The 19,856-nt window shown below is 42.5% G+C and overlaps 1 protein-coding gene and 1 pseudogene across 2 annotated transcripts; one reads left to right on the forward strand and one right to left on the reverse strand.

The window, feature by feature from the left end:
• Positions 1–94: 94 nt before the first annotated feature.
• Positions 95–19,619, reverse strand: NPC2 (NPC intracellular cholesterol transporter 2). Of its 2 annotated transcripts, none has more exons than XM_054240197.2 (5): positions 19,507–19,619; positions 11,872–11,979; positions 10,013–10,185; positions 5,243–5,320; positions 95–287 (listed from the first exon to the last, which is right to left on the reverse strand). In XM_054240197.2, the coding sequence occupies exons 1-5, from the start codon at positions 19,586–19,588 to the stop codon at positions 123–125; spliced, it is 606 nt and encodes a 201-aa protein (XP_054096172.1). In that variant the 5' UTR covers positions 19,589–19,619; the 3' UTR covers positions 95–122. The 2 variants fall into 2 exon arrangements, with proteins under 2 accessions (XP_054096172.1, XP_017832707.1); XM_017977218.4 differs by lacking the exon at positions 95–287 and adding an exon at positions 4,497–4,833.
• Positions 8,273–8,855, forward strand: LOC118144985 (ras-related protein Rap-1A pseudogene; annotated as a pseudogene).
• Positions 19,620–19,856: the final 237 nt, after the last annotated feature.

Here is a 19,856-nt window from a genome sequence, read left to right on the forward strand (position 1 = left end):
TTTTACAGCTGAGGAAATTAAGGCCTTAAGAGGTTAAGAAATGCATCCAAAGTCAAGCAGCTGGAAAAAGTTGGAGACGAGATATAAACCCAGCTTGTATTTAAAAATTTTAATGTGGAAATCTATAAACAATGACTGCTTCCAAAAGTGAAAACCTCCCCACAGATTCTGGGGAAACACTCAGTTGTCCTGTTGAGCAGTCCAAGTTCTGGTGGCATCTCTCTTTCTCTCTCTTTTTTCTCTGACGCCAGGCTCTTAGACTCTGAAGCTCCTGGAAGGGGCCGAGACTAACAATTCCAAGCAGGAAAAAGGCAAGATTAGGATTTAAAAAAAGAATCAGCATCACACATCTCAGAATTCTGGAGAACCAAGTGGAAGTCCCCTGGGCCAAACGTATCTGAAATGGTCTCTAAATCGAATGTCTTGGCCTTCATCTCCATCCTAAGCCCGTCTGGAGTTTAGAGATTTTCCCCACCCTCACAGTTATCAGTAACTAGAAAGCGATTAGTCTGTGTCCATTTGCCAGTGTTCTTCAACTTCCCTTCAGTGTTTCAATGCATCATAAGCTTTTAGTCCTGATAGAGGCTTTAGTGATTAGTCCAATCCCTTCCCTTTGTACATTACACATTAACAGTGGATGGAAGAGCTCCTAGGATGTTTTCTCTTGTTTTAGTAAAAAATCATCTCCCACTAAACACTAATGTGAAAGTTACTTTGATTGCAAAACAGAAAAGAATCTTACAACCATTCTGTGTGTACACTGAGTATGAAATCTCATCTTTCCTATGTTGATCCATTTGCAGTATCCCCTTTTGTGGCAGAGGCATATGGATGGTTGAGGGTGTAGCGGGCAGAGCAATGCATTTCTCCAGTGCTGAGAAGAGAGTCTGCTGCTGCTGGCCTGCTCTCTGCTTTTTCATCTGGCACACCCAGCGGCTCTGCCATGTTCAAGGCTAGCAGCCATCCATTTGTCTGCCAGGCTCCTTTTTGGCCTTACCCACTGGCAGTCAGCACTAAGCTGATCTTTCCGCCTGCTGGCTGCTTATCTGGGACATATGATTTGTGGAGGAGGGCCTGCCAGAGGGGAGCCAAGTCTTCCTTTCTCCAAGCCCCTACAGGTGAGGGGGGCAGCACTGACTGGTCTGCTCCAGAATCTCAGGCCCTTATTCTCCATTTGGAACTGCAAACACCTGTGCTCTGTGGCTAGCATTGGGCAGTGAGCAGAGAACAGGCAGGGGGACGACTGCAGAAAGTAGAAGAGGTCACTGTTCTTCTGCCCCTGTTGTGAGGAGCTGGCCAGACCCACTCACCCACATTGCCCACCGTCTTCCAGGACCCTCAAGCCACCTATTCAGGCCTTATCCTGGGCTCCACCCTCCCCTCCACCCCTTTGTAGGAACCAAACCCCTAGTTTAGAGAGCCTGGTAGGTTCCCATAGCAATGGGCCTTTTAGCTGTTTCCATGGCAACCAACACCCAGACCATTTAGTTGCTAGTCAACTGACAGCTGTAAGTGAATCCGATTCAGTTTAGAATCTAGGGATAGGCTGAGGGATTCTCTTCAGAAAAAGACACAACCACCCAAAATGACTCAAATCCTTTAAAGACCTTCAGGCAACATCCATGGAGATCCAGAGACACTTTCTACCTTGGGTCACACAACGCTGTCTCCCCTACATCCCCATTCCCAACGCACACACACACACACCCTCAACTGACTGTCCCAGGCCTTTAAATAAGGCATACCCCAACCTCTATTTCCTGTTCTGTCTCTTCCTTGGGAAAAACACTTGTTTAATGTGACTCTCACCTTGGGGACTTTCTTATATATAACTCCTTTTTCTGTGTTAATGCTTTCCCTATGTACTGTGACCCTGTCCTTGTACCGAACCAGTCATTTAACCCTTGCTTTTTACATTATCTGAAGTGAATGGCTCATCCCAGATCATCTTCTTAGTTGACTTCACCTATTTCAAGTCACTCTTCCTATGTCTGGAGGGTGTTCTCAGAGAACAAGCTGTTCTTACCAACCTTTCCAATAATCAAGATCACTCTGTGTCTTTCCTGAAAGATTTTCTGTTAAAAACAAAAAACATCCTATTCCTTTTAAAAAAAGTCAACTAATATTTTTAAAACTAAACATGCAGGATTTAAAATTACTCCATGCTTGTTATTAGTATAAAATTTGACTGAATACCAGTCTTCACATTTAACCTTCTCCTGAACTGGAGATATGAAGTGTTGGGTTCCCTTTATTCTATAAGCAGGGGTGCCCCCTCATTATTTTAACAATTGAAGTCTGGGTTTTATTTGTCCTGGAATTCATGTGAGAGCTGGGTCTGAGCCTCCGAGGCCTGCTCTGTGGACTAGAAAAGCATGAGACTGTCGTTGGAAAGAGGATGACCTTTTTGATATACCTAAGATTCAGTGCTTCTCAATGTTTTAATGACTCGGGGGGCATCTGTGAACTGCCTGTAGAAGACGACCTTTCAAACTTAATCCCCCCGAGGGAGCCCTACCTAGCTCACGGCTGCAGGCTTCATGTAGCCTCGAGATGGCTGGCAAACAGTCACAAGCTGTTGTCTTCCCCTTTTGCTCTGACAGAAGGATATATGCTAGCTGAAATGCTTTTCAATTTCGATTTCCAAAATATCTACGTATACTCTCTGTCTTTAGTGCTTCCCCACCCTTTTCATTATCACTCCTTAAAGGAGCTTTTGTAGACCTTTTAATGCTAATCAACAACCCCATCAGATTTTAGTACCACAGATATATGTATCTGTTTATGTATTATGTCTACTCCTGCTTTACACATAAAAAGAATAAGATTTTGTCCCTAAGAACAACTTTTCACAAAGAATGCATGGTATAAATAATGAAAGATATATGGTATTAAAATATTGTTTTAAATTTGAATAAGTGGAGGAAAAAAATATATTTTAGATTTTTTCCGTGACTTAGATATGTGAAGTATTTCCAAAGTAGTTTAACACTCAACTAGTCAGTCGTATCAAATTAATTTTCCCTGAAGTAGGCACCGTTCTTAGCTACAGGCAAGTACTCATTTTGCACGGTAGCGTGGGTCCTGTCTTCTTTTAACATGAGGGCAGAGGAGTGTACAGACAGGGCAGGTAGCTGTTAACTTCAAAGGAGCTAAACAGCATGAGAAATCTTCTGGGAATAGGGAGACAGTGGACACATGATAATTGAGCTTTTCTAGGCCTCTCAGAAAGTTCCTGTGCACAGAGGATAGCCTCGTCCTTCTGAGGAGACATCATCACGTCTCAGATTGAACCTTCTGATTTTCCTGCTATTTCTAGACAAAGAACAATGTCTGTCTCCTAGAGTGACAGCTAACATTTAAAGTATATACTATATGCCAGGGTCATTCTAAGTGTGTTACATGCCTCATCTCATTTAGTCTTCTTCACAGTCCTATTATTATTAGTCCTTTTTAACAGATAAGGAAACTGACAGACAGACAGACGAAGTGATTTCAAGATCACACTGGTAGTCCTGTTAATTGGTGGCACAAGGATTCAACCACAGGCAGTCCGAAGCCAGAGGCTGTACAACAGTTAACAGTCCAGGAATTCACACAATTCTGAATCACGTAGAGTCCAGTATGGGAGACAGGGTGGACTGTCACTCTAGACTCAGTGTGACAGGATACACAAGATCATAGCTAAAAAGTACAGTGGTTGACTGGATCCTGGCATGAACTAGGAAAGCTTGGCTGTTGATAACTTTATTCCTGATCCATCACTGTCCCCTGGTGGTTTCCCTGGGAAACTCACAGGCCAAAGAAATAAAAGGGTTTAGTGAAATTAGTTGGATAAAAATAACTGGATCAAATCAATTATTTGCTCACAAGCACTTTGAATGAATGTTCCTTCCTTTTGCTCTGACCTAACAATAGATGACCTAAGATCCAAGTTATTCAACTCAATTGCAAATGGGGCTGTAATCCCTGGCTATCTAAGAGCTGACGGCTAGTATACTGACTCAAAATAGATGGAAAAATATATACCCATGATTATACTTGTACTTTAAGGGTAGGAAACTCCAAGATTTAATTAATGTAGCCACTACTTGCTACAATTTCATATTTCATCTTTAAGCTTCTAGGCTTTCTTCATGGCAGAGGGTTCCCAAAAGATCACCATGCCTCATCCTAACCTGTAATCCCTGACCCCACTACTCTCCTACCGGTCCTCCCCACCAAATTCAGTTCCTTCAACCTTTCAGGCACAATTATTCAATGAGGTGATGTTTACTTTCACTGCTTCTTTCAAGCACTTGGTGGCATAAGACTGTGTAAAATAAAGCAAAACAAGGCCATTTCATATAAAATAGATATGGTCCTACTGGGCAAAAAGGAGGAAAAAAAAGTTTCTGAAAAAGTCACATCTTCGGTGTACTCTGGGACCATGGAACTGAGAGACTGACTTCCATGTGCAGAACGTACTCTGAAAGAGCAGAAGACCACAGCCCACATGCAGAAGACAAGACAAACGAGTTTTTATTTATTCAAGGGTATACTTCCAGGTGTAGAAAGAGGCCACGTGTTAAAAAAAAAAAAATTAAACATCTGCTAACCAAGTGCTGCATTTAATGAAAACCACCTAAGACAGAAAAAGAAACAGAAGACAGCCACTGACAACCAGCCATCCAGAGCTGAGTTTCTCTCACAGAGCACCTCCTCAACGAATCACTGGATACCACTGGAGAGCAAGTCACTGTTGTTGAAGCAGCAAAGCTGGAGGTGCTGTCAAGAGTCAGCAGACTTCGTTGGCCAGATGCACTGAACTCAATGAGGAACTTGATGAGTAACCTGTGGATGTAATGTTCCAGCTCACTGGAAGCATTTTGGAACCTTTCCTCCACTGTGAGGGCAATAACCCTAGGGCAAGTTATCGGACATCCCTAAGCAACCTCCTTCAGGTCCTGTCTGGCTGGACCTTCCTTATTCAAACAGCAAAAACCAATGAAGACAGTTAAATCAATCCCTATAGTCCCACTATCTCTTCTTTCCTTCAACCTTTTTTACAAAGGATATTACAAAGGCAACAGTTCTGAGCTCTCAGGAAATAGGGTCTTTGATGCTTTTACAGGCTGAGAGGCATAAAACAGTAGTCTTGAAATTCCTTTTATCTTACAGCACTGATTTAGTTTCAGGTGTGATTTATCCTCCAATTCTTTCCTCCCTCCGCCCATGCCCTCTCAACCCCAGATAGACATACGATCTGTACTGGGATTCTCCAGCAGAAGAGACTTTGGTTTGCATCATCCTGAAGCTGCCACTCCACCACCAGTTTTATCTGGAGAAAGAGAAAAATAATTGAGAAAAATGAAAATAGGACTTGACCTCCATCCATAATTGGCTTAACTATGAATCCTAGATGTAGTAGCAAACTTCCTACCTCCTCATACTTTTTTTCTTAAATCATGAAGGCTGGTTAGCATGTAGGCACAGCCTATGGCCTTAAGAGAGTGAATGAAGTTATACTTATGATTGGATGCTAGCTGTACTAAATACTAACTTGGTTACTTTATCAAATGTAATTTCTAAAACATTCTTTTCTTAGATCAATGGCACATAAACGAAGTGATACAGTTTGGATATTTGTCCCTTTGAAATTTCATGTTGAAATGTGACCTCCAGTGTTGGAGGTGGGCCTAGTGGGAGGTACTGGATCATGGAGGCAGCTCCCTCATGAATGGTTTAGCACCATCCTCTTGGTGATGAGTGAGTTCTCACTTCGTTCACCTGAGATCTGGCTGTTTAAAAGAATCTGGGACCTCCCTCTTTTCTTTTTTGCTCCAGTGCTGGCCATGTGACACGCTGGCCCCCCTTTGCCTTCTGTCATAACAGTAAGCTTCCTGAGGCCTCACCAGGAGCAGGTGCTGGCAGTATGCTTCATGTACAGCTTGCAGAACCCTAAGCCAATCAAACCTCTTTTCTTTATAAGTTACCCAGTCTTAGGTATTCCTTGATAGCAATGCAAATGCACTACCACATGAAGGCTTACATGAATAATTTTGCCTTTAAGCAATTTCTCATGTATTTGGCAATCTGATCCAGCTTTTCCCCATGTAACCATCAAGAGCAGAGAGTAAAAAAAAAATGTAGATTCTTAGGTATAAGGAAACTTTCTCATTAGCTAGAAATGGGAATGTCAAAGCACAAAGGATGGCTCAGAGAAATCTGTAGCTGTATGAATAGTTTTAAGAACGACAACCTTTTGTAGCAATATACTTTCAGTTAATGCCCTTAAAATGCTTTCTAATAATGTACTCCATCAGAAATCCCTGCCTTGACTTGTTACACTCATACCATGTGAGCTGTCCCTTCCAATTCTTAGTAACTCACTGACACTCTGCAGATCCTTTCTTATGTGGACATTAGCTTACTTGTCACTAGTTACTATTTCTCTTTTATACTGTAATGTTTCTTCACAATGGAACATTTGAGTGGCAATGATACTCAGGTTCTTGAAACTTGCTTTGTGAGTTTTTCCAGACTAGTATACATTAACTGCTGCTTCATTTAGTGCTTAAAGAGTTTGAACTGTTTTTCATATTAAATGTAGTTCATTTAACAGACAATAATTACCATATATTAAGTATCTCCTACATATCAGGCTCTGACTAGTCACTGCATATGTAACTGAGGTTCAAACATGCCCATGGTTATATGGATACTCTGCAAATTCATCTATAAATCTGTCCCTTACCTCCAACATCCCTAAGACCTCCAATATCCCTTCAGCAGAGACACCCTATATTTGAGTCTCTTTAGAATGTCCTTTAATTACTTACCTTTCCTAGAAAATAAATGGCCAGATATTACTCCTAACTTGATTTCTTTTCAAGAAATGTGGCTCTCTTTCTTCACGGAAAAAGGCTATCCCTTTATTTCCTCTATTCTTATCAAAATTCATATCTTTAATACACATCCAATCCAGCAGGATCTACCTTACAAGTGCTTGGTAGAAAAAGAGGTAGGTACAGCAGGGGTGGGTCAGAAGTGAAGGTGGGGGTTGGAGGGGAGAAAGGAGGGTGGAAAAAGCTACCTCTCTGCCATGGAGCTACCAAACTACTGCTCTATTGTTTTGTTAAGAGATTAATGGAGAAACCATGATTTTCTAATGACAATGTTAAGATAAGTTGGATCTTTAACTATTTGGTACTTGGCTAAAATCTTTTAACATTGCACAAGCTTTGGAGTTATAAGACCCAGCTCAAAACCTGGGCTGTACTACTTCTGTTTTTTTTTTTTTTTTGAGATGGAGTTTCACTCTTGTTACCCAGGCTAGAGTGCAATGGCACGATCTCAGCTCACTGCAACCTCCGCCTCCTGGGTTCAGGCAATTCTCCTGCCTCAGCCTCCTGAGTAACTGGAATTACAGGCACGCGCCACCATGCCCAGCTAAGTTTTTGTATTTTTAGTAGAGACGGGGTTTCACCATGTTGACCAGGATGGTCTCCATCTCTTGACCTCGTGATCCACCCTCCTCGGCCTCCCAAAGTGCTGGGATTACAGGCGTGAGCCACCGCCCGGCCGACTCTGTTCTTATTGCATAACCTCAGAGGCTCCGATTTCTTCAGTTGTAAAATAGAGATAAAGTCATCTCTACATAGGATGGTCATGAGAACCAAATGAAATATTGTATATAAAAATGGCATCAGCTGTTGCTGTAGAGCTGGAGCAGGAGCCACAGCCGAGCAGGGGGAGGAGCATGGGGAGGAGGAGAAGGGGAAGGATGAGGGGGAGGGAGAATGGGGAGCGGGGGGGAGGGGGAGTGGGGAGGTGGGAGTGGGAGAGGAGGAGAAGGTGGCGGCACCCGGACTGGGGTATCGTCATTATTTAAACAGACCACATCGTACATGAGTACAAGGTAGTGGTCCTTGGTTCAGGAGGCATTGGGAAGTCTGCTCTGATGGTTCAGTTTGTTCAGGGAATTTTTGTTGAAAAATATGACCCAACGATAGACGATCCCTACAGAAAGCAAGGTGAAGTCGATTGCCAAGAGTGTATGCTTAAAATCCTAGATACGGCTGGGCGCGGTGGCTCATGCCTGTAATCCCAGCACTTTGGAAGGCCGAGGAGGGTGGATCACGAGGTCAAGAGATGGAGACCATCCTGGTCAACATGGTGAAACACCGTCTCTACTAAAAATACAAAAAAAAATTAGCTGGGCATGGTGGCGTGTACCTGTAATCCCTGCTACTCAGGAGGCTGAGGCAGGAGAATTGCCTGAACCCAGGAGGCGGAGGTTGCGGTGGGCCGAGATTGCGCCATTGCACTCCAGCCTGGGTAACAAGAGGGAAACTCCGTCTCAAAAAAAAAAAAAAAAAAAAAAAAAAAAAAATCTTAAATACTGCAGGGACAGAGCAATTCACGGTGATGAGGGATTTGTATATGAAGAATGGCCAAGGTTTTGCACTATCATATTCTATTACAGCGCAGTCCACATTTAACAACTTACAGGACCTGAGGGAACAGATTTTACTGGTTAGAGACACAGAAGATGTTCCAATGATTTTTGTTGGCAATAAACGTGACCTGGAAGATGACTGTGTAGTTGGCAAAGAGTAGGGTCAGAATTTAGCAAGACGGTGGTGTAACTGTGCCATTTTAGGATCTTCTGCAAAGTCAAAGATGAATGTTAATGAGATATTTTATGACCTAGTCAGACAGATAAATAGAAAAACACCAATGGAAAAGCAGCAGCCTAAAAAGAAGTCATGCCTGCTGCTCTAGGCCCACAGTCAGCAGCAGCTCGGAGCCAGGTTACAGGAATGAACTATTGCCTAACCGGAAAATGCCAGCACTCCAGACTTCAAAAAATACATCTGAAGAGGTTTCTCCTATTTCATATATTACAGGAAAAATTTAGATCTTATATTGGTTTGCACAAGTTCCCTGGAGAAAAAAAATTGCTCTGTGTACATCTCTTGGAAAATAAGACATAATAGATGTGAAAATATACTTGGCTCTAATATGATTATGGAAAAGAGCATGGATGCATTTCAAATGTTAGGTATTTGCTACTATAGTCAGATGATTTCATATTGACATTTTTATCATGATTCCTCCTTATCAAGCACGAAAATGTTGAACCATTATACTTTATATCTGTAATGATACTGATTAGGATGTCCCCTCAAACTCATTGCAGCAGATAACTTTTTTGAGTCATTGACTTCATTTTATATTTAAAAAATTATGGAATATCGGCCAGGCGCAGTTCACGCCTATAATCACCCACTTTGGGAGGCTGAGGTGGGCAAATCACGAGGTCAGGAGTTCAAGACCAGCCTGGCCAACATGGTGAAACCCCGACTCTACTAAAAATACAAAATTTAGATGGGTATGGTGGAATATGCCTGTAATCCCAGCTACGCCAGAGGCTGAGGCAGCAGAATTGCTTGAACCGGAACTGGAGAGGTAGAGGCTGCAGTGAGCTGAGATTGTGCCACTGCACCCCAGCCTGGGATACAGAATGAGACTCTCTTTCAAAAAAAAAAAATTACAGAATATTATCTGTCATTATATTCTAATTAAAATTGTTTGTACATAATGCTTTGGAGAAATGGGTCTCTTATAGGAAAAGAAACCAGGATAACTGAGTTTTATGGCTTTCAAAGCTAAAATATACAATATACTAAACCAACGCTAATATTGCTTCTTGTGTTTTAATGACAGATTAAATTACAGCTTTTATGGATGATTAAATTTTAGTACATTTTCAAAAAAAACAAAAAAATGGCATCATTATGCCCAGGCTAACCATCAGGTCATAGTGAAAGAATGAAGAGACACAGAGAAAAGCATCTGCCTTACCTCCTGACACCTAACGCTCAGGCTATTTCCTGTCCCTCAGGCTTCCACTTCTTCATCATAGAGATAAGGGGCCCTTTACCCCATCTCTGCTTCTTGCCCACTGCCCTCTGATCTCTAATCCAGTCCCAAGCCCTCTCATGTGCTCAACAGTGGTATCACTTACAGAGGGATATTCACTTTTCACTGGTAGTTTATTCAGGTAGCTATAGGTCTTGTCTTTTTGGATGGGGCAGTTAATGCCACTCTTACAGCCATCAGGCTCAGGAATGGGAAAGGGAACTACGACGCCCATCAGGATGCCATGTACCACGGCCTTGCTGCTTTTAGACTGAGTATCTAAGAGAAAAAAAAGAGAATCAGATGGCAAAGAAAACAACCTATTTTCAAACTCTAAATCAAAAATTCAGAAATAATTGCAAGCAACAGATTCCTAGGGCCTATTTCTCTCTGTAGTTGTGCTTGGTATTTGCACAGTGCAAGCATTCACTCCAAACCTAATTATGCAAAAAAAAAAAAAGGAATCAGCAGAAATTGTTTTCCTAGCTCTTAACCTTGCTTTTCATGGCCCTTCATAGTTTCTTAGGAAAATCAGAGATACCTGGATAAATAACCTTATCCAACGTGGCCACTGATTTTCGGCAGTAAACTTTGTCTGCTATTTATATCAGCTTCTGTCAAAGTATATTGTGTCTTAAATGTCATGGTCTGTAACAAAAGCGAAAGAGGTAACCCTTTAGAAATTGAGTAAGATTAGGCTGGGTGCAATAGCTCATGCCTGTAATCCCAGCATTTTGGAAGGCTGAGGTGGATGGATCACCTGAGGTCAGGAGTCTGAGACCAGCATGGCCAACGTGGAGAAACCCTGTCTTTACTAAAAAGACAAAAATTAACTGGGTGGCGCATGCCTGTAATCCCAGCTACTCAGGAGGCTGAGACGGGAGAATCACTTGAGCCCAGGAGGCAGAGGTTGCAGCGAGCCAAGATCGCACCACTGCACTCCAGCCTGGGTGACAGAGTGAGACTCCATCTCAAAAAAAAAAAGAAAGAAAGAAATTGGGTAAGATTAGAAAGATGTGCATTTCTTCATAAACTTTACTGTCCACATCACAAGATGGCCAGGAGGAATAAAGGTATAAAATTAGGGCAATCAGATTTACAAGCTATTAGGGTATTTTGGAGATCCAGAAAATTGGTTCTGTGTCTTTCTTTCTCTCTGGGTTGGGGATGACTTGTTTAGAAGGCTTTTTTTGTTTGTTTGTTTATAGTCCAGAGAGAAAATAGGCAGCTAGTACTTAGAGCTGTCTTTAGGCTTATGAACAAATGATAACAGGAACTTTGAGGTTTCTTATTAGACTGTCTAGTCCAGTTTTACAGTACAGAAAATGAGGAAAGGATTAAAGGAAGACACTCGCCTTAGAAATAAAGATTTTACATTTGTCTAGATTCTTACAAAGCTCAAAGTGATGTGGTACAAGAAAGCAACAAGTTCCAATAATATTTCTTGAATATTACTGAAGAAAGCTCAGATTTCTTGGCTGTTTCTTGGGTCCCCAGTGGGCTCCCTAAATCTTAAGGAGGCTGTTAAGTATTAATGGTACCTTTATTTTCAGGTGGAATGTAGACTTAATAGCTGAAAGATATTACTGCTTAAAATAACAATTTGGAGGAGTTCCAAGCTTGCAGAATTAAGGTCCATACTAATACTCTGCAGCCTGTAGCTAAACAGAGCTGACATTTCCATCAAAGCCTGCTATAAAATATGGGTCAAGACAGGACAGATAAAAGCCAAGCTGTCTTCTCTAACTTGGGATACATGGACATCTCCCTGTTTGCTTAAAGGGAATCTGGGAGCCATGGACCCTGTATGAGAAGGTTGTCCAAGCGAGCTTTGCACGAGTTGCAAAAAAAGTCACAGAATTTGTGACTGCCAATCCCCCTCCCCTCCATTTCCACACTCATTCCAACATTTGATATTTAGGTTATGCTTTAACATCAATTTGAGGTAAGAGCCATTTTACGCACTGCTGGTGAAGGTGACATTGACACTGTAAGACTGTCCTTTGCTCAGTTGGCAGGGCAGAGTGGGGCATGGGCTCACATTCACTTCCTTTATAACTCCATCCACAGAACCTGCAAAAGAAAAATAAATTGAACAGGAGAATAGGAGGAGAAGTAAACCAGCTAGACTGCCCACTACCAAATGGGAAGGTGCTCTGCTCTCCCAGTTAGGGTGAACTCGTTCTCCTTGGACTGTTTCCCAGGATGGAACCTTTAAGAATAATGCCCAATTACAAGTCAGAGTCTTGATTCATCTTGCTGCTAAAATCATAGCCTCTAATTCAGATGATAAAGAAGCTAGTTGATTTTTTGACCAAGAGAAAGTTAATATTTGTCAAACTAAATAATATCAAGACCATATCCATAAATAATTTTATTAAAGATCATATTATTTGGAGAAACTCCAAATGTTCCTAGAGTCTTGTCTTGCATTCTTGATGGTAAGGGTCACAGTTTTAACCTAAACCTTGAAAATGTTTGCTTCAACCTTCCTTTTGATTAAAAGATTCCATTTTCCCTTTCTTTTTCTAGCACACAGATTAGCATGCAAATTTGATGAAGGTTGTTCACTACAGGAAAAACTGGACTTTTTTTTTTTTTTTTTTGAGACAGGGTCGCATTCTCTCACCCAAGCTGGATGCAGTGGCACAATCTCAGTTCATTGCAGCTTCAACTTTCCCAGGGTCAAGAAAGCCTGCCTCATCTTCCTGAGTAGCTGGAACAATAGGCATGCACCATCACACCTGGCTAATTTTTGTGTTTTGTAGGGACAGGGTTTTACCATGTTGCCCAGACTGATCTCAAACTCCTGGGCTCAAACAATTTGCCTGCCTCAACTTCCCAAAGTGCTGGGATTACAGGTGTGAGCCACTGCACATGGCCAAAAGCCGTACTTTATGCAGAAATAGCTAGAAAGCAAACCTAGAGCCTGAACCTCCGAGGAGGAAGATCAGAAATGAATTATACCATCTTTCTACCCCAAGTTCTACAGTGCAAACACTGATTTAAGGAGTCTGTTACTATTGGTTGGAATGTCTGCCAGATCCCAGAATAGACTGAACCTTTCTTGAATCTGGCTTCAAGAGTTTTTAGTTTCTGAATCATTCATTTTTAGACCCTATGGAAATTGTACCTTGAGTAGCAAGGATGAAGGAAAACAGAGGCATCTGAAAGTAACATCTCACAACAATGGGTTTTATTGTCCTGGTTTTAGTGGTTAGAAGCCAGAAGAGCAAAGATTACTGAGACTTGTCCAAAGTCAAATTGCCTGGAAGGGGAAGATCCAAGACTCAATGGATGGGCCTGACTTGGAATCCCGTGTCACTAGAACCTGAAGGAAGCTAGGAAGCTTTAAATACATAGCCATGGTGACGAATGGAAGATACGTCAAGGAAATTCCCGTCTGACAACTACTTGAGTACTCTGGATAAAGATCCAGGCTCAAACTCAACTTTTCAGGTTTCTGAATTCAGCATCACCTCTTTGCCCCTCATCATGATTCTCTTTCTTAGAGGTTCAACCCCAATATCCTCTGTGATTTTCAGTGATTAACATCTTCTATCCAGATTTTGTACCTTTTCCCCTAAACTTCTGGTAAATCCTTTGCCCAGTATTTTGTCTTCTTGGAATCCCTTCATTTTTTCACCCCAACCTGACTTCTAGAGAAATAAGCAGTACTATTAAAGGGATGGGTAAAACAATGAAAAGTATCAGAATATCCAGTCTTGGCTTTTAAAATTAGGCTGATTTGGCTGGGCGCGGTGGCTCATGCCTGTAATTCCAGCACTTTGGGAGGCTGAGACAGGTGGACCTCCTGAGGTCAGGAGTTCAAGACCAGCCTGGCCAACATGGCAAAACCCCGTCTCTACTAAAAATACAGAAATTACCTGGGTGTGATGGCATGCGCCTGTCATCCCAGCTACAAAGGAGGCTGAGGCAGGAGAATTGCCTGAACCCAGGAGGCAGAGGCTGTAGTGAGCTGAGATTGCATCAGTGCACTCCAGCCTGGCAACAGAACAGACTGTCTCAAAAAACAAAAAAACAAAAACAAAAAACAAAGTTAGGCTGATTCCAGAAGCTTACTTACTTCTGAGTAAGTGGACTATGGAATTTAAGAGGAACTACCACTTAACACTTAACAGAGGAATGACCCTAAACAGAAGAACTACCTCATCTCTGAACTAAGAATGACCCTTAAGAGAGGAACTACCCGCCACTTCTGAGCTGGGAACTGCATCATTTCCACTGCACTTCTGCAGTTTCTTCAATTATTTAGTCCTGTTCTTTGAGGCCCACTTATGAGTCATTAAATATTTTGGCTCCAAAACCAACATGAAGTGCCTTAAATCTTGACTAAGGTTGTTAAGACCTGGATTTTTCCAAGAATCAAGGGGATTGAAGAGGAGGCTAAAGGTTAAGGTCTTTACAGTTTCAATACAAGCTTAGGGCACAGGTTAAACTTAACTCCAAATAGCGCTGACTCACACAGCCAAGATGGCAGAAGTGCCAGCTGCATTAAAGAAGAATACTGCTACTTGAGTCTGGGTTTCATTTCCTCCGAAATATTTACTTGGCCTAGGTCTATATAGCTGCTGGAATGATATATCTGCAAATGCTGCATATGTTTAAAAAATAAGGGTAAGATGTAGAAGGTACTAGAAAGAGTCAGGATTTATCCCTGGGAATCCTCAAAACAAATAAAAGTTTCTCTTTTTTCTTTTTTTTCTCCAGACATCTACTGGGGAGAAAAAGTTTTTAAAAATTAAAAAACTTTCAAAAAAGAAATAGGATTCATCTGACTTACCTGTGTTGTTTCTAAGCAGTTTCAAAGACTGATTTATGATTCATAAACTAGGTGTAGCTTGAGAGTCTTTAATAGAAGAGAATAAAGCACTGAAGAGTAACGCTAGACATTCTCTATAAATCTCCGAACTAAAAACTGTTCACATTTGATAGCTAAAGGATAATTGACCAAATGATGAAGTACATAGAGCCAGCTCCCCTGCTCTGTATCCTGGGAGGGCTGTATCAGGACAGTCATACCCTTACCCTTCCTCCCTTCTCAACACCAGATTTAAAGCAGCACACATGTGGCACAAGCCATCACTCAAATCACACAGCTACCATTTCCATGTGGAATCTTGAGACCGGCTCTCCCAAACCATTCCCACCTCTCCCCCACCATCTTTCAATCCGTTCTAGTGTCTCTCCAATCTGTGGTCTCCAAATTGTGACTGTATACCCCTATCAATGAGAACAATTTTAAGCACACATCTGCAATCTACAGATGTTTACTCGATTTTAGGAACCTGTGTTCTCTAAAATAAGTGTGTGGGTTTTTTTTTTAAATCTCAGCCTAACCAAGGACAAAAGTACAATTTATATATAATAAATGCTTGACCAAAAAAGGTCTAAATAAAGTCTTTAAAAATTCCATTTCCTCATCCAGGCCCCAGAGACTGGGCAGTTGAATGGGACAGAATGGAACTTAACTGCCTGGTAACAGTGCCTGTAACAGGGTAAGTTCAGTTCAGCCATTCAGCCATCATTGCTAAGAGGCAGACTCTGGTGCCTGATGCCTGGATTTGAAATCTCACTCTCTCTGCTACTTACTGTATAGACTCAAGGCAAGATAATTAACCTCTCTGGGGATAATAGAGTAGCTGAGCTAAAACAAATACAGATCTTAGATAAGTATTTGGAACACAGTGATATATATATTATTATTATTACCACATCTGGATTTAGTCCATGAATTTAATCTAGAATAGCTGCTCTTGGGTAGGTTAGCAAATTCCCTTCTGACACAAAAGCTGGCCTCTTACCTCAAATATACTCTGTGGATAGAAATTATGTTTCTAGCCAATAGGATGGGCTCTTTTTGTCTCAAAAATAGAATGCATGAAGACAGAGGCAAACTGCAGGTTGAGAGTACGTTATCTGCTATGCAGTCAGTCACCAGATTAGCTCAGTACTATAAAAGAATGAGATGAGGGGACTGCGGTGGCTCCGGCCAGTTGTCCTGGTGCTTGAGGAGGCAAGGCCATGAGTTCAAGGCCAACCTGAGCAACGTTACAAGCTCTCATTGATTAACAAAAAAAAAAAAAAAAGGTCGGGTGCGGTGGCTCACGCCTATAATCCCAGCACTTTGGGAGGCTGAGGTGGGTGGATCACAAGGTCAAGAGATCGAGACCATCCTGGTCAACAAGGTGAAACCCCGTCTCTACCAAAATTACAAAAATTAGCTGGGCATGGTGGCACGTGCCTGTAGTCCCAGCTACTCGGGGGGCTGAGATAGGAGAATTGCCTGAACCCAGGAGGCGGAGGATGCAGTGAGCCGAGATGGTGCCATTGCACTCCAGCCTGGGTAACAAGAGCGAAACTCCTTCTCAAAAACAAACAAACAAACAAACAACAAACAAAAAAGAATGAGATGAACTGAGAAATCTAAGTAGATGTTCTTTGCTGCCTGTGGCTGCCCTTGGGTAGAACAGTCTCTTTAAACTAACTCTATCATAACATTGACCAACACTACTCCAGCTAGGTTGGTAAATAGTACCTTGCAGTCCTTTACCCCTCAGCTTGCTTCTCCATCATAGCAAAGTTCTCAAACTGTACACACTCTTAAGCATCCAAAACAGTCTGAGAAGCACTCTCTTCCACTCCAACCCATTTTTGGTGAATAGAAAAAAAAAAAAACCCAAACTTCAATCAACAATCTATTGAAAATCAATGCTAAGGTTAAGGCTTTCAATGTCCAGCTTCCACCTGCTTCTTTCAAGGCTGGGTTACATAATTTAGTAGGAAGTAAGTAAAGGGTAGTACTTGCAGTTCTTTCATCCAGTTTTCTGCTGACAAGAGGTTCTTAGACTTCCAATGTCAATAGAACAAACTCCTTAGTTCTACAACATTATGAAACTAGTTTGCTTAGCCCCATTTCTCACTTGAGGAAATCCCACCCCAGGGAAGGTGGGTGTAGAGTGGAACACAAAAACCTTTTGATGTGGGTGCTGAAGTTTTTATATCATATTTCCCAATTCAAAAGTAAATTAAAAATCTGTAGCTGAAACCCTCCTTCCCTTTAAAAACTTCTTCCCATGGGTGTACTCCTGCTTTTTACAAATGAATAGAACAATTTCTGAATTTATTTCCTTTCTTTTTTTGGAAACCCAATGTGGCTCACAAAGATCCATGTTTCCTACCACTTACTGGGTGTGAGATCGTGGGCAAGCTACTCTATGTGCTTCACTTTCCTCATCTGTAAGATAGCTTGTGCCGGGTGCGGTGGCTCACGCCTGTAATCCCACCACTTTGGGAGGCCAAGGCGGGTGGATCACGAGGTCAAGAGATGGAGACCATCCTGGGCAACATGGTGAAACCCCGTCTCTACTAAAAATACAAAAAATTAGCTGGGCATGGTGGCACGTGCCTGTTAGTCCCAGCTGCTCAGGAGGCTGAGGGAGAATTGCCTGAACCCAGGAGGCGGAGGTGAGCCAAGATCGCCCCACCGCACTCCAGCCCGGATAACAAGAGCAAAACTCCATCTCAAAAAAAAAAAAAGATATTGTGACAATGGAATGAGTTATTAAAATTAAGAGTGTCTTCATCTACACGCTGGCCACTAAGTTTAACGGAGGGAAAGGCAGTAATTGAAAGCGATAATAGCTTTCAAGTGCCAGTTTCCTAAATCAATGAATAGCATTTAACTGTTAATAGGCCAGCAGTCTATTATTCCTTAATCAATCCTGTCCCCTAATCCCCAACTTTGCTTTTGCCTCAACATGAATGTTTACGACATAGGGGGAAAAGTATATATTCCATCTATGTTTTCAACACATTTCATTGAGCAGTTACTATTACCTGGGCACTGGCTATAAAGCAGCAAACTTACAGAATCACCTTTGCAAAAATCATAACTGAGGAAATTATGTCAGGAAAAGAAATCAGACCTAACCTACCCCATCTTCCTTCTAACCTCTAAACTGTCTTTGTTCATTCCTGGGTGTAGGCTGAATTAGCTTTGGAGAGGAATTTATAGTTTAAACTCTGAAAGGAAATGGATAATAGCCCTTTCCTGAAACACTCCTTGCCTGGGAAGAAGTCTACCTTTGTAGGACTAACAGATTAGCTACAAGGGTAGATACCCCGATTTAAGGATCATGCAACCTCTGGCTACAAGAGTCTGAACATCCCCAAACTGCTCCTGGTAATAGTATCATTATCGTAAAACCTAAGGTCAGTGCTTGAGATACTTTGCAGACCCTGCATTCCGATGCAGCAAATGACACCACCCAGAAGTCAGCAAGAAGAACTGACTTCGACCCCCTATGATTTTATCTTCAACCCAACCAATCAGCACTCGCCACTTTCCGAGCCCATACTCACCAAATTATCCTTAAAAACTGTATTGAAAGTCATATTATAAAAGGTTTGCTTTCTTTAAGTGTTATTTATCTTAAATTATAATCGTTGTTCGGAGGGTAATTTTTGAATCTTAAAGTCAGCATAACTTCATTTGACTTCTCAATAATCTTGATACTAGAAGCAATAAAATAACCACTATAAAAAATAAAATAAAACAAAAAACTCTGATCCCCGAATGCTCGGGGAGACTGATTTGAGTAACAATAAAACTCCGGTCTCCCTCACAGCCAGCTCTGCGTTTATTATTCTTTTCGCCATTGCAAATCCCCTGTCTTGATAAATCGGCTCTGTCAAGGCAGTGAGCAAGGTGAACCCATTAGGCGGTCACACTTACTCTGGTTTCCCATTCTGCTACGTGACTTTAGGTAGGGTACCCAACATCCCTGGAATTCAGTGATTCACTATATGATCTCCGTGCTTCCTTTCCACTCACAGATCTTACAAATCAGTTTCATGCCTCTTTCATTGATAGCTGTATCTCTCCACCTCCAATTCTGAACAAAATTGCTCGGGTTCTGTTCCGACAATTCTATAGACTCGACTCAGTGAAGGCACTCAGAATTTCTACCACTGTTGTATTTTCCAACAAAGATTCCAACCACAGCGGCGAGAGGGAGTTATGTGTCACAAGCTGTGATTAGAGACACAATGAAATTTATGCAAGGGAAACCTGATTAAGAATCACAAGATTCCATAGCGAGCCCAAAGGAAGTGCTATTTATAACAATAAATGATGAAAAAGGGAAATTGACTTTTGACTTGTCAGCAAAAGGGAAATTAAAAGAAAAGCAAAGGGAGTTGGCAGGGGGAGGTGGGATTCCAAGATGCAAAGCATAAATAAAAAGAAGTTCTGTGTACCACTCCTCCACCGGCGCTGGATACAGCTCTTCTGTTGTCTGCCCTACAAACTTTAGGAAACCTCAGCAAAAGGTCCCCTTCCTGGAGTTTCAGGAACTCCAAAACATGTGTTCTAAGCAAAGAGACAAAGTTGTGTGCGGTCGGGTTTCATGAAGGCCGGCGCCTTCTCCACACACCCAGCCCACTCCAGTTAGGGTCCACGGCTGAGTCTGGCCGCCCGAGGGACCCGCCTAACCCAGCCCGGGGGGTCTCAGCGCGGGGGTCCGACGGGGGCTTCCGCAGAGGACGCAGGAACCTCGGGGCGGGCCTGGGGCTCACCGCAGTCCAGGAAATGCACTGGTTCGGCCTGGGCGGCTGCGCTGAACACCAGGAGCAGGAATGTAGCGGCCAGGAAACTCATCGCGGCTAACGAAGTTCCAAGCTCGGAAAAGAAGCTCCAGCCGCGCGCGGTCACAAGACAAACCTGTGGGGGCGGGCCCGGGGAGGAGCCTAGTCAGGCGACCTGTCACCAGTAACCGTGGCTGTCGCCCGCCCGCGCCCCGCCTCCGGCTCCGGGGAGCAAGCTCCGGCCCAGTCGGGCCCAGAAGCCGGCAGTCTCCGCCCATGCCATCCCCTCAGAGGCCAGGCCCGCCGGGACCCACCTCCGCCCCGCCCCGCCTCGCTCCTCC

Source organism: Callithrix jacchus, chromosome 8, assembly GCF_049354715.1.
Source record: "Callithrix jacchus isolate 240 chromosome 8, calJac240_pri, whole genome shotgun sequence".
NCBI classification, from domain to species: domain Eukaryota; kingdom Metazoa; phylum Chordata; class Mammalia; order Primates; family Cebidae; genus Callithrix; species Callithrix jacchus.

What these genes read in the sequence shown, in the direction of transcription:
- NPC2 (XM_054240197.2), bottom strand. Translation starts at nt 19,588, where the DNA reads ATGAGTTTCCTGGCCGCTACATTCCTGCTCCTGGTGTTCAGCGCAGCC. An exon ending in CAATGTCACCTTCACCAGCA is followed by an intron (nt 10,186 to 11,871) that starts GTGCGTAAAATG and finishes TTTTTCTCTTAG; the next exon opens with ATACTCAGTCTAAAAGCAGC. An exon ending in GGAGAATCCCAGTACAGATC is followed by an intron (nt 288 to 5,242) that starts GTATGTCTATCT and finishes TGGAATTGTTAG; the next exon opens with TCTCGGCCCCTTCCAGGAGC.